The sequence below is a fragment of the Prosopis cineraria genome, unplaced genomic scaffold (assembly GCF_029017545.1).
Source record: "Prosopis cineraria cultivar Desert tree isolate PC_DT_omini unplaced genomic scaffold, ASM2901754v1 PC4, whole genome shotgun sequence".
In the NCBI taxonomy this organism is placed as follows: Eukaryota; Viridiplantae; Streptophyta; class Magnoliopsida; order Fabales; family Fabaceae; genus Prosopis; species Prosopis cineraria.
Window position 1 is genome coordinate 29,079,211 of NW_026555335.1, and position 15,308 is coordinate 29,094,518.

The window sequence follows — 15,308 nt, forward strand, 5'->3', positions numbered from 1 at the left end:
AGTGACTTGCATCCATCCAAGAAAATGACTTAACTTTAAGGAAATGTTTTCGCCAACGTGTGACTATGATACCCACTGGACATTACTCCACAGTTTTTTTTTTGGTTAATTTCTTGCCATGACTTATCAAAGTTTCGTAGAAACACGACTCGTGTTACACGAGAGGCCCTTTAATATGGGACGATATTTAATTCTTTAACAAAATTGGGAGGATATTACTTCAAAGTTAATAATACAAGTCCTTGAGTTTACATCAATTTTAACATGGGTCCAAGGAAAGTGATTTGATATTCGTCATAACCTTGTGCTATTGGATAGCTAATCCCAATTAATGCTTGAACATTCAACTCTCACTTCACTTTGAAAAATCATATATATGAACATGAATATACATATGCATATACATATATGTATGTATATGTATATAGCTGCAAAATCATATTGTCACAAGTAAATGACCAAAACTTGAAGCAACTGATATTCCAAAAATATGCGGTTCAATTTATTTGTAATTATTCATTTTTTAAATTCCAAAAGTTATTGACCCAATTCGTTTCCAAAAGTATATTGTCTAATTCGTTTATAATTATTATTCATCACTTCTTGACTGTTCATCAAAGCATTATTAATTAAATTGAGTATTTTTTTTTTGGTCAATTAAATTGAGTGGTTTTTGCCCTCTTCCATGACAAAACATGAAGGTAGCAAGTATGTGTAAAAATATGTGGTCTAATTCTTTAGTCACTTGTCACTTCCATAAATTGTCATTATATATATATATATATATATTGTCAAAACATTAATATTTTTAATTACGGATCAAAAGCCAGGGGTCACTTAATTTGGGCTAGAATAAATAATTAAGCACTAATGTAAATATGAGTTTTACAAAAGCAAACATCCTTTGTTTATATATCTATTGGTTTATTGATATTTTCATGATAGTTTTATAAAACATTACATATTAGCCATTTAAATTTAATGTAAAAGTTAAGATGCGAAGTGAAGATGAAATAGAGGGGGGAAAAAGAAGCGGACAATATTCTCCTCTTTCATATAAGAAAAGAAATAATATGGAGAAAATTAGTCATTTTAACAATTTCGGCGCATTGTAAAGATAACCGCTTGAAGATTCAATTCTCGCTTCAAAGGGCAAAATTAATTGTAATATAATTGTCACAAACAAATGAAAGAACTAGAAGCCACAACTTCCAAAGGTTTTGCGTGGTCCATACGGTTTGTCACTTCTTAAACTGCCGTGTGATATATGAATATTCCTGAATAAGGTGGATATTATCTGAAAAATTAATCATATTATTGTTAAATACCAACTGTTGTATATATTAAAATAAAGATAAAATGGCAATTCAGCTTCAAATTATAGATCCAAGAGAATCTAGGACTCTAAATTAATTTTTTTTATTTTCACTTCTAAATATTTAAAATTGTGGCAATTTCCTCGCTGTTCCATTAACTTTGATTATTAATTGATTAGAAAAATATTACTGAAAAAGAGCTGGCCTTAAAAATTATAGAAAATAACTAATAGAATCACAAAAAGGACAAAAATAAAATTTACAATTGTGTCCTTTTCTATTATTCTTTTGGTCACTTTCTGTAATTTTGAGGTTTTTTCCTTTAATTTTTTTTATTAACTAATGGTCAATGGTATAGTGAATGTATAATTTAGGGAATGAAAATGAGTTTTCTTTTTAAAATGTTTAGGAATGAAAATGTACCAAAAATGAGTTTAGAGTCCAAAATGCTCTTGAGTCTATAATTAAGGGTCAAGTTATCATTTTACCCTAAAATAAATACAAATCTTTTGGGACAAAAGTATCCAAAACTTTGGGCATAAGTTCTCAAGTCAATAGATAAATGTGGGTCAAAGAAAAGTAATATGTCATTACGGGGCTTTGAAAGGGGTGCCAGCCATTATTGGACTTAGGGGTGCCTATCGTTATAAGGCTTTGAAAGGGGTGCTATCCATTATAAGGCTTTGAATAAGGTGCCAGTCGTTACTGGGGTTTAGGGTACCTGTCATTACAGGACTTTGAAAGGGTTTCCAGTCGTTATTGGGCTTCGAGGTGCCTACTATTACAGGGCTTTGAAAGGGGTTGACTAGCTCATCAAGATGAGCCCCAAAGATTCAAGAAGTGTAAAATGATCACATTAGATGTGATATAACTAATACAAACCTTTAATTCAGAAGCTTGAACTATATGTCTGTCCCAGTCTAGCATATGTTTTTTTAATGCAATGAATGATACAATTATATTTGGAGCCTCTTTTTTTTTGTTATTTGTTGGAGAACCAAATTCCAATTTGCCTTTAGGCTAGCAACTTACCTTTTGCATGACACAAGGTTTAGCCACAAATGCAAGATCACTCTTCTAATGGAAAGTTTTCAAACATATAAGGTATGTACTCAAAAAAATGCTTGATGCATGATGCATTGAGAATGATATGTTATGTCTCTCTATTAAGTAATACTTGATGCATGAGAGTAGTTTGTGAAACATAGTATTTTCTCAACTACTTGCAATTGGAAAAATTTATTATTCGGTTTGTTACCACAATCCAGATACAAGAATGAGCTTTTAAGGAGTAAGCATGTCTTGAATATTTGAAGATTTTTTTTTTTGGCTTATTTTAAGACATTTTTACTTGCCCCAAAATGATCTACCTAGCTTGACAATCTCTTTTTATATCTTCATCTTTAGCACTTGCATAGCTAAAAAACCTATGTTGTGACTTCATCGGGCAATGCCAATGGTCATGTATTATTTGGCACACAACTTGGAAAGGAAATGAAAGAATTAAAAGATGCTTTCCACTTTAGGTTTCCTTTCTCGAATGGCAAATAGAGGGGATGGTGTGATGTGAAGTGATAGGATTGAAAAAAGGTCCTCATACTATGTTAGAAGTAGTAAAGGATTGAAATGGAGACTTGCCTCAAATTCACACACTCAAGAATGTACTTGAATAAATCAAGAAAAGCCTAACAAGGCATTTGGCCAAGAAATCTCGAAAATAATTCTAATATAAGTGCAAAATGATGATGTGTCACACCCATCCTTTGTCCTTCAAGGAAAGATTAAAAAAAAAGTAAAACAAGTCATAAATCCTCGAGAAGATAATCACAGAAGACAAGGCCCATGTCACAATATAGAGGATAAAAAAATATATCCATCATGCACTGCTATCTAAATCATATCTCCACCTTTTGTTAACTAATGCCATGGTAAAAAGCTTAACAAGAGTACAATGCTATAATGATTTCTCTTACCAGATATAGTGTTTACCCTTATCATTCAGTGTTTAGGAGATAGTGTTTGCTTTCTCTGTCCAAATTATCCAATTCTTTTTCCATAAGCTTGGCAATAATTTAAGGTCTCCACCAGTCAAAAAGTCAAATGCCAATAAAGATCACAGGGGACTTTTATTTGGTTGTAATATGGGCTTAGGGTACAAATGAAGGCTAATGAAAAAAAGAAGGTTATTCAAAAGTCAAAGTGGATATTCAAGATAACTAAGAGCAATAAAAGGAAATTATGGAGTCAAGCAAATGTACACCCTAAAAGCCTTGTTGGAATCAAGTAACATGTATAAATGAGGAACTAAAGGAAGCCTTTTAACCTTTTCTTGGTATTTTCTTTCTTTCTTTCTTTCTTTCTTTCGCTTACTTGCTCTTTGTTTTCTTTTTCTTTTTCTTTTCAGCTTCTTTTCTTTTCTTTCAACTATTTCTTTTTTTTTTCACTTTTCAAAGCTTGATCCAATCAAAAAGAGCAACATCAACTTGGAAGCCTCAACAATTGTAAGAGTGTACATCAACTTGACCAACCAAAATTAATTGCTCTTAGAAAGCAAAAGTACCCTAAATAAGAAGGTAAGAGATGTGTATAAATTTTCAATGGGCTAAGGGGTAAGAAAGAAATATTGCATAGGCTCAAAGGGGCTACACAAAGGATAAAATATCATGCATAGATGGCTTTTGAATACATGTTGTTAAAAGTGAAAAAATAAATGCCTTGATCATCTTTGTATTGAGCAAATGAACTCAAAATGTGAATTCAAATAAGATACAAGCTAAGTTATAGATTAGGCAAGGGATAAATAGTACCCACATGAAAAGAAAATTATATTAATAGGCTCAAATTCTCATGTGGTTCGCATAATTATCATCACATTGCATTTGAGTTAAGCAATATGCCATTTAACTAGTCTCCACGAGGAGAGATAGGATCATTCTCAAGTCTATGCATATGAAAAATATAGCATCACCTCCACAAAAATAACATGAGCAAAACAATTTGTAAAATTTTTTTTAAAAAAGAATAAAAATCAAAGGAAAATGCAAAAATTCCTTCCCACCCTAAATTAGGTGTTGTTCATTAAGGGGAAAAAAGTTGTCACAAAAAAAGTGCAAAAACTTGAGGTGGTATCCCTTTCTTTCTCTCTAAGAAGAATATGCATGGATAACTTGCAAACGCCACTCGAGATCTTGAAATGGAAAAATTTCTAAGTGTCATTATTGAGAATAAGGAATAGAACTCTAAGAGAGATATGCAAAAAAATTAATATCTGTAAAGATCATTAGTAAAATGGACAAGTTGGAAACAGAGAGGGGTGGAAACACATGAACATGGCAAGAACAAAGCTTAAATAAAGTCAACTTTAATTAAAATAGCCTATACAAGAATTATCTAATGAAGATATGACTCTTTGTGAAACTACTCTAATGAATCACAAATGTATGTTAAGGTAGAGTCCTGGTGTGATCTTCTAAGCCAATACTTAACTCTTATTTTTTAAGTAGCTAGCAATCTTGTATTTCTACAATTTCATGGTCTGTGTAGATGTAATTGTGATGTATGAACCATGAATCCATTGACATAATTCAAAAGCTCATTGTCTTAACAGACTTATGATGATTTAGGCCTTTAAGAATAGAGAGATACATGACTTTCTCCCCATTAATGCCTTTGACTAGTTAGTTTAATGCAGTCCCTTATGAAATTATATAGGCATCCCTTCCACTGGATCCTTATTGAACCATAGGAAAATGGAGCCTAACCCTTACTCTGAGAGACTAAATCTCTTCACAATTAAGGGTAAACAAAGTCTTTCTAGGAATTTATTACTTCTTGGAGAAGAAAATGGAGTAGTGAACTCTTGAGTATATGGGATTAGCATATGAATCAGCCCTCTAATTTGGAAACATATTGTTTCTCATATTAATTAGAGTTGATCATCAAGCAATCAAAATTTAGTATTCCTCATTACTTGATGTCTTTTGGAGGGAGGTTAAGTCAAAGTCTTCATTTGAGATTTCACCCATGGGTTCCACAATGAATGAAGACATATAATTTTATTGAAATGAGGTTATAATCACATTACAAAGATTGAGTCCTAATAAGACTTAACTTCACACATTCACTTGACATTGTGCTAATCATGCTCAATAATTTCACTAGTCTTCTAAGAAAGGAATCCGTGTCAAAAGGGGAAAGAGAAAACAACAAAAAATTAATTGGACAACCTATTATATCTATTTTCAAAAAAGAAATAAGATCTTTGATCATTCATATCCTTATTGAATCTCAAAGAAATTAAGACTAACCAACCATTTACAGGTGACTAGGCCACTCCATAATTGAAGATAAGATATTTTTAACATGTTAACCAACCAAATCAAATGTTAATAGATTCTTTTTGGCGTAAAAAATAAAAAGAATGCATCAAATGTTTTGAATTAGCTCAAAATGATTTAATCAATGTGATTCACACATGCTCTTAGTCTAGTAGGGATGAGAACCCATGGACGTGTGGTAGGGAAATAATACAAATGCCTTTATCATGATATATTTTGACGTAATAAGTGTAATGCAAAATAATAATCATTTTGGCATAGAGTAACACTTTGTTACTCTTTTCCCTAGGGGCTTCAATGACAGATAAGACAATGCATGAAGGAAAAGGAGAAGTACAACCTCTTGTGTCCTACATTGGATATGTCCTTAAGGTATAATATTATAAGTCAGCTCTTACTTATTAGGTGGTCACTAGATTCCATCTAATGTGCAAAGTAAAGGTAGATCTATGATCTTAAATAAGGCTCCCAAGTCCTTTCCTCTAAAGAGATGGAAAATCTAATGACCAAATATGATCTTTCGAGAGCTTAATAACTCCTAAGAGATTAAATTTAGTAAATAGATATCAACTTGAGTGAAGTATTCATGATGACCTTCGAAGACTTAAAGGTCCCTCAAGGAAATCATTACTAACTTCTATTAACCTAAGGTACCTTCAAACTCGAGTATAGGGCCTAAGATGTGTGTGAAGTTGAATGCATAAGTACTTAGTGTGTGAAGAGCTATACATACCTCTCAAGTACTAGCCCAATTCCCACTTGTAGATAAAATAAAAAATATAAAGCATATAAAAGTCATCAACCTTAAGGTCGCATGTTATCTTTCCTAAGACAAATCATTCTAACAACATAAAAGAAGGGAAAAAAAGCATGTTGTCTACCCTAAACAAATAGAGAAAACAATATATAAAAGGGTATTCAAAATAAATAAAAGGGCAAAAAGATAAAAAAAATCAACTTGAATGGGCTTGACCCTCACAAAACTCCCCAGTGGAGTCGCTATATTGTCGTGCACAAGTCGTGCCTTTCCCCGATGAGGGAAGGTCGATAAATGTAGAAAAATGAGAGTCGCCATCGAAATCTTTAGGAAAACCTTGAAGAACTATATAATGAAAAAGAATGGTCTATGAAAAGGGTTTGGGAGTTAATTATGTATAGAGAAGGTGTTAAGTACCTCACGATACTCGTTCATAAAAACAGTTACCCCAAGTTGATTGCGTAATTTAATTGGCCTTTAATAATATCTTAATTACCTTTTATAATCACTTGAAAAAAAAAGAAACAAAATAAAAAAGAAAAAATAATTTATTTACAAAGGAGGACTTGACCTAGGATCAAAGCCTAGAGCCTACATACCCTGTGATAGGAATCAAAGTTCACATAATTTGAAATATTATTATTTATGTTTTTTAATTAATTATTTTATTTTGTTTATTTATTTGTATTTTTTATTTACTATTTTTTTACAATAATTCATTCCTTAATAATGACTTTGGGTAAGAGGAAAATAACTAGTGCTGAAACCTGTGGTGATTTAGTATTACTCACAATCCACTGATTGACACTCTAAGTACACACGGTAATTCACTCATGGCAAACCCTAAAAATTTTTCAAAGTGAATAATTTAATTGTGAGATTTTAGTGCAAAAATTTGATACTTGTGAAGACTTAGTATAATTCACAGCGTCTCATTTAATATTTTTAAAACTCCACAGTAATTTAATATTACTCATAAATTCAAAAGCCAACATGTTATTTAAAATATAAAATGAAGAAAATTCAACACAAACATCAGTAATTTTTTTTCTTTGGATAAAATATCCAGCTAATATAGGAATCTTTTTAAGTATTGTCATAACAAAAAAAAAAACTGAAGAAAAAGCAAAGACGAAAATGAGAATGTGAGGAACGAAGCCAATATCAGTTGGCTTTTGAAGGGAATCACTAAAAAAAATGTAAAATACAAAACAAACGATAAAAAATGATGGTATATTCCAATACAAATGAAAGAGGATGAACAAGACAAAAGACCACCACCTCAACTTGTCAGACTGGAATGATAAATCACGACTAACTTCACAGTTCGTACAGCATGAGAGAGGTACAAAATAATAGTACATTACCATATCTCATTGTCCTAACAGCCCCCAGAAGCCAAAATAAAAATAAAGACATGGAAGAAATGTTTATACCTTTATTGGTTCATCTTTCAATCCTTCTCTCCTTCAATTTTCTCTTTCAAAATTTCGTCCCAATTTTTCTGTCTCCTCTCTTCAAAATCCTCTCTCCATCATCCGTCACTCGCCGCCTCCTGTCCACTTTTATGGCGTCAACTAAAATGTTTTCTTTTGATGATAAAATCAATCATAATCATATCAAATTAAATCATTAATAATTTTTATTTAACTTTTTTCTTAATTATTTTAGATTTTTAAATTTCCCCTCAATTAAAACAAATTTCAATCAAGATGTAATTATCTGAAATTAAAATTTAATTAATTTGATTTGTTAAATTTAATGGAAATATAATTGAGGGGATTTGGAGTTAATAAAAAAGAAAATATTATTATTTTTAAATCAGAAAAACCCTTTTTATTTCTTTATTTTTATTTATTTTATTCATTGTATTTTTATTAATTTACAATTAGAAGCTCAGATAAAATATGGTGTTTACATCCTCACTATTTCTTGGTATTTTATTTTGGTATATTTAATATTTTAACTTCAGCATAATTAACTCGAACTTAAATTTCCAGTGGAATTTTCTTTCTTATGTCAGTGAACCGATTAGATAATTATTTTTTTAATTCATTATTACTTTTACATGTTAGTCGAGTTTAATAAAATTATTTTTGTAAGTCAATTTGTTATTTTAACTTGAAGCCCAACTAAACTTGAATTTTGGTTTTAAATCAATACAGCCATATTTTCACAAAATAAGTTTATAGATCTTTTGTCTAACAGATATGTTATCTTAAATTCGGTAAACCGGCCAAGAATAAGATCTCAAACCAATTATGTTTATATATTTAAGTTTATATGATAATAATTATTATTTTTCACAATGATAATTAAAATTTTCTGTAATCTTCTCAGTCAACTATAACGATTTAAATTACAAGACATTTAAGGAAGAGATGTAAATGAATCCATTATTTGAGGGTGTAAAATGCACCTAAAAAAAGTTGAGGGCCAGATTATTGTTTTAAGAATCAAACGATTGGACTGAAGTTGAGTTGCCAGAGTTAAAAATTAAAGTTGAACTAAAATCCTAAATATTTTTTTAAAGAAAAAATTGGATGAGTCTAAACTTGGTATAAAAAAGGCTAAATATATTTTTAAAAACAAAAAAATTCAAAAATTAGATTCTACTAAAAACCTACTTCATTTTTAGACTCTTTATATATATATATATATATATATAATATGATTTGGGACCATCTTTCTTGAAAGATGTTGATAGTTATAAATATAAATGCAGATACTTTTGAGCCTATTCATAATTGATTTAACTAAGATTTACTAATATTTGACAAGTTAAAAAATTACAATGTGTAATCTTGTTGATTTATGATTATGTTGTGTTATTTTATTAATAACTAGAAATATTGTGTATTTATTTCTTACACAAACACATTTGATATTATTTTTTATTTAATTATTACATTAATGGGGCTAGACTATCTAATAATTGGGTAGACTAAAAAAACCAAGATTCACTTACCTTTTTAGTTTAATATTAGGTCCGAGCTTTAAAACATTGGGACAAATAAATTAATGCTTTAACATTAATTTAAATTCAAATCATTTAATTTGGCCTAAGAGTCCACTGTTTACAAGGTCATCAAATCAAATAACTTGGCTTCTTCTATTTGTTGTTGTTGTTGTGAAGTATTATTGTTACACACACATATATGGAAAAATATAACAATTAGTCCCCATACTTTGATTATATTTTGTTTTTAGTCTCTATATATAGTTTCATTTCCTTGTTGTTTGTCCCTTTAATTTGATCTGCATGCAACATTAGTCCTTATAAATTTAAAAATGCAAGCAACATTAGTCCTTATAAATTTAAAAATGCACATAAGCGCTATGAACTAGCACCAACAAAGTTAACCTTATTGACATGTATTTGACTTTGTTAATGTCAAGTCCCGAAAATAAAGGATGACCAACATGAGTATGAATCATATCATGCATTCCCAAAGCCTTAAATAAAAAAAAAATCTTTCCAATTCCAAAGCATAATTAAAGTTATATTGAAATTATGATATTTTTAATACCATTCATTATAACAAAAGCTTCATTATTTTGTAGGAATTTTGACAGAAGCTCCCTTATAAATAGGATGTCCCAAAATCTCTACAATGAAAAATATTATAATATGCATTCGATAATTTGGAGCTACACTCCCTAGCAACAAACAGTCAATATAATAAAATAAAACCAGGATCTATTTATAATTAACATGGAACACCTAAAATAGAAGATCAAAATAACACATCATTGAGTCTTTACATCAAAAGAAAAGACGTTTCCAAAAATAAATATTCATCCAACATAGTTTGCAAGCCCCTCAATGATCGACAGGAGGTCTAGCGTTAGTTAATAAATTTGAGATCAAAATATTTTTCAGTGAATAACATCCCTAAAGATAGAATTTAAAAGAGCAAAATAATAAACTTACCATTATATGAAATAATTGAAAGGAAAATAATTCAGTATAATAACTCACAAAATCTAGAGATATCAATTATAATAATAAAACGTGAATGAATTAAAATTACTTTTAATATGCTAAAGGAGAACAATTTATTCATATTTGTATAGAAGTAGCAAACTTACTAACTGTAAATATTAAAAATTCAAATATACTAGTTGAGAACAATCAATATAATATAACCATAAATTAAGAAATTCCATATAGCTTCCAAAATACTAAACCATTAAATTTACAATGACAAAACAGCCTTAACGCTTTGCTCTTGTAAAATAAAATAGATTAAGTAAATAAATAAAAATAATATCCTTTATTAAATAAAATTAATGAAGTGTGTTTTCACAAATAAATTAAAAGTTAATATTTTAAGGACTTTGAAGAACAAGTAAAAAATGTGGACATACAGTCTACGAGAGTAAAATAACCAAACATGGCTTATGCCATAAAAACAAACATGAACACACAGTCCATGAGGGTAAGTAACCAAATGTAGCATAAGCTATGAAACAAATATAGACACACAGTCCATGAGGGTAATGCTAACTAAACATGGCTTAAAGCCATGAAAACAAATGCAGGTATGAGACTAATGAATAACAGACATAAGAATAGAGCTCATGAAAATCAAACTAGCTATTCATTAACCAAGGCTCACTAAGGGCTAACAAAACTGTTATTAGCGATAGTGTTCTGCTTAAAGTTTTCTTAAAATTACTTTTCAAACATGCGAGAAAATAGTCGTTTCTGAAATATGGTTTTCATTCTCAATACTAAACTCTCATGAATTATCTTAAGCTTCAATTTAATGCTTGTCATAATAAAATTTTATAAATAATGTCCATTTTTGCATTTGTTGAGTGGCCAAAAATTTCAAGAATTAAATAATTAAAAAAAATTACCTTCATCAACCTTAAAAGTATATCTCTTAAGAAAAATACTAACACAAATAGTAATTTAATTATCCCTTAACATTATTCTATAATTTCTAAAAAAATAGATAAATTTAATTAACAAAATTACAAATATATATCATATTTGTTAATAAGAACAGTATACATAAAAATATAATGATTTCAATGAAAGACTTTTATTGATAAATTAATTAGGGTGTCATTCACTTTTCTATTAAATTCCAAAACTCAATGATTTTTTTCCCCAATTCTTATCAAGGTACTCATCTTCCACACATCCTCAGTTAAACCAACACGCATGAACAAAGGGGGGAAGAGAAGGTTGCGCACTCATCCATACAATCACACTAGCAGCGAAGCATAAAGAGTCTCAACAAGTTGGAATAGAGTAGAAGAAAGAAAACAAAAGCCACCAGTTGCTGGATTAATGTTGGACGGAGCTACGACAAACACGCCAGCGAAGGTTATGAGCGGAAAGGGAGGAGAAGGTGCAGTAGAAGAATCCAACAATGGCTAGATCAGAGCTCTCTCTCTCTCTCTCTCTCTCTCTCTCTCTCTCTCTCTCTCTCTCTCTCTCGGGTCTCTAGAAAAATTGAAGAACAAGAGGAAAATATATCATATTTGGAAGAAGGGTAGTTTGGTAATTTCACATCATAGAAAGGCAAATATAATTCTCCCTTTGGCTTCCACCAAATTCAAACTTGAGACCTATTAGGAGGATACTTGCACAGCCACCACTACACCAGCGTTCCTTCTTGTCATATTTGTCTTAAGAATTAATATATTTACAATCAATATACATTATTATATATTTAATTTTTACTTAAAATACCTGGGTTGTTATAGTTAACCCCTTTGTTGATATTTGCTTAATCTCACATTCATCTTTCACATTCTATTAAAGCCAAATATAAATGAAATCTTTTTCAATTTTCTATTTACTTTTTATTTTTAATCATACCTAGTTAGCAAAGGGGTTAATTACATTCGTTAATCCCATCTCATGGTCTTTATTTATATTTTTAAAATTTTAAAATTATAGGGATTATTGTTGCAAGTTGATCAAATTGAAGGGACAAGAAACAACAAAATAAAACTATAGGGATTAAACACAAAACACAATCAAAATACAAGGACCTATTATTGTATTTTCCCTATTTATTATTAGTCTATGATATCATAGATGTATAAGGAAATTAACATATGCATTCGTGGTAGTGGATATACAAGGAAAATAAAAATGCAATTGCAGACATAGCCAGGATATATAGATAGGTAAATACAAACTGGAATGAGAATGGATAATTATACATGTATTGATTCTCATGCAGAAAGCCCCATATACTATTGACGATGATCAAACAAGAGGGGTTGGCGATGGAGGAATTGGGATATGTTTTAGCCCTTCCAACATCAGTATCACATTCTTCATTGAAGGACGTAAAGATAGGTCCTTCTGAACACACCACAATGCCACCTTCACCATTCTTTCCATTGTGTTCCATTCCACATCTTCATCTACTACTAGTTTACTCAATTCCCCTCTCACAAAGCAATTATATGCCCAACTTGAAAGCATTATCTCCTCAGTGGAGGAAGCCTTTACATCTGTATTCCTTCTGCAACAGATGATCTCTAGCAGCACCATACCATAACTATAGATGTCAACTTTTACTGATGTCGTAGATGCATCTTTCTGCCATTCAGGTGCCATGTAACCACTTGTTATCTCATTTCTAGTAGTAAAACTTGAATGTTCTGGCATTATTAGCCTTGCAAGTCCAAAATCGGATAATTTTGCAGTCCACATTTCATCCATAAGTATATTCTGGGGCTTAATGTTGCAATGGACAATACAAACTTCACACTCCTCATGGAGATACAAAATGGCTCTTGCTACATCCAATGCAATCTTGACTCTCTGTCTCCATGACAACCGCATCTCGGCTTTGAATAAAAAATCTGCTAATGACCCGTTGCTCATGTATTGGTATACAAGAAGCTTTTTTGAACCATCAATGCAATAACCAATGAGCTGAACAAGATTTCTATGATGAGTTCGGGCAATTGCAGTTATTTCAGCTTGAAATTCCCTCTCTCCTTCATCAACAACTACATCTAGTTTCTTCACAGCAATGCTTCTGTTACATCCACATATTGCACCCTTATAAACCACTCCAAAAGATCCTCTGCCAACCTCCTCTTTGAAGTTTCCTGTTGAGTTCACCAATTCATCAAAGGAAAATGTTCGTAAAGTACAATCCTCAGTAAACCTCAAGCTAGCACTTTCAGAAAGCTTTGTGTATGAATAGACTTGACGCCTGTAGAAGAAGAAAATAAACGCCCCAAACACTAAGCAAATGAATGAAATGGAACCTAAAGTTAGGAGTAGAGTTAAAATAAGACTTTTCTTGTCATCAATGCGGATTCCTGGCTTCCTTTCAAATGAGGGGGGGGGGGAGGCGTCTTGAAGATGGCAGTGCTCGAAGAGTTCTGAACATGTCTTCCAAATAGAAGCGGGAGATTAAATTTCTCACAGCTGCCATTTTTATATCTCGCCGCCCCACAATTACAATCTTCCAGGCAAGACTTTCCACAAGCTTCACGTTCTAATGGTATAACCAAATATGGATTAGTGCGCCATTCCAATTTTAGCGTGTAATTAACGTTGTAGAGCATCTCTGGATCTGCACTGGTTTCACACACATCATTGTTGATCTGTTTGCAGTCTAAGAACATGTCACTACTACCTTTGAACTGCTTGAACCCAGGATAACACTGACATACAGATCTGTTTCTGTGGTGGAGCAATAACTATTGAAGCCACAAAAACCATTTACTTCACATTGATCAGATAAAGCCTCCCACATAACTTGTATTGTTGGGCGAGTGTTGTTCTCAAATTGGTGGACATACGTTCTAAAATTCCCATCTACATCAAGTGTTGCTCGATAGACTGAGGTTGTGCTCTTTCCAAGATAGGTGCCATTGGCCAGAACATAAATGGAAGAAACATTCTCACCACCCCCCATTTCAAAAATCCTGTAACATTCAAAACTAAGTGTTGGGTAATAGGCGAAATCGTTAGGAAGATGTGTGGACCAGTAAACATAAGCATCCGCTGATGAGTCTGTTTCTGTTGATCTATTCAGAGGGTAGGCAAAAAGATTTCCGAGTTCATCGTCGCTCTGAGAGAGAGAGAAATATCCACTTGAGTGGTCTGAATTGGACAAAGCAGAGACCAGAGGATTAAAATCATTGGAAAAACTCTGACCCCCTAATATGGTGTGGGTAGGGAAATCAAAGCTTTGCCAGATAACACTATGACTTCCATTGTAAAGCACGAAATTCCCAGAATCAAGCATAGATGCTGAAGTTGCAAGCTCTAACAGGGCATTGAGGTTCACATCATCTTTCTTGCTTCGAAGCAGCACCAAACCATCTTTGGTTAATTTAATTATGGAATCAGAGGACACAGGTGGATCATCACGGTTAGCTGTCCAAACGATGGTGTTTTGAGGTTCGCCCTTAAGCCATATCCCAACGGCAAAGCCGTTACCTTTTGGATAGAAGCCGAAGGTAAAGAGACCAGAGGCTGACACCCACCAAGTAGAGTTTCTTGGAGAGATCGATGAGCCCAATCTTATGACGGTGGAATGATTTTGTTGAGCTGTAACTTGGTTTGCAAATAGCACTGCAAACAAGAAGAGAGTCATGGAAGCCATGTGAATATACATTATGGTCAAGTTGCGAGAAGGAATCAGAGACGAAAGTAGATGGATGGATTACAACTCAGAAGAGAAACAAATGAAAATGGTTGGTTCCTCCTGGAAATTGATCTTCGTTGGTAATAAAAAAATAAAAAAGCAAGATATTGACGTCACTGTAGGATATAGTGAAGGCTTGACTTGCTCCATACGTTGACGCGGGTGCTTCTGATTGGAATAGTCAAGATAAATTAAAATTATGAAATAAAAACTGCGCCATTTTCGCGTAAATTAAATTCGTGCAAAGAAAGAT

At 31.8% G+C, this 15,308-nt stretch overlaps 2 protein-coding genes across 2 annotated transcripts; both read right to left on the reverse strand.

Moving 5' to 3' along the window:
• Positions 1 to 12,474: 12,474 nt before the first annotated feature.
• Positions 12,475 to 13,967, reverse strand: LOC129308932 (G-type lectin S-receptor-like serine/threonine-protein kinase RLK1). The gene is made up of 2 exons (XM_054950293.1): positions 13,911 to 13,967; positions 12,475 to 13,791 (listed from the first exon to the last, which is right to left on the reverse strand). Exons 1-2 carry the CDS (start codon positions 13,965 to 13,967, stop codon positions 12,646 to 12,648), a joined length of 1,203 nt encoding a protein of 400 aa, XP_054806268.1. The 3' UTR covers positions 12,475 to 12,645.
• Positions 13,968 to 14,017: 50 nt separating this feature from the next.
• On the reverse strand, positions 14,018 to 15,108 carry LOC129308933 (G-type lectin S-receptor-like serine/threonine-protein kinase LECRK1). Its single transcript, XM_054950294.1, has one exon. It carries the CDS (start codon positions 15,023 to 15,025, stop codon positions 14,018 to 14,020), a length of 1,008 nt encoding a protein of 335 aa, XP_054806269.1. The 5' UTR covers positions 15,026 to 15,108.
• Positions 15,109 to 15,308: the final 200 nt, after the last annotated feature.

Bases quoted from the DNA above. Each gene is read 5' to 3' on its own strand.
- LOC129308932 (XM_054950293.1), bottom strand. From the start codon at position 13,967: ATGCTCTACAACGTTAATTACACGCTAAAATTGGAATGGCGCACTAAT. The intron at 13,792-13,910 runs GTTATACCATTA...TCTATTTGGAAG, and splicing joins GGCGCACTAATCCATATTTG to ACATGTTCAGAACTCTTCGA.
- LOC129308933 (XM_054950294.1), bottom strand. From the start codon at position 15,025: ATGTATATTCACATGGCTTCCATGACTCTCTTCTTGTTTGCAGTGCTA.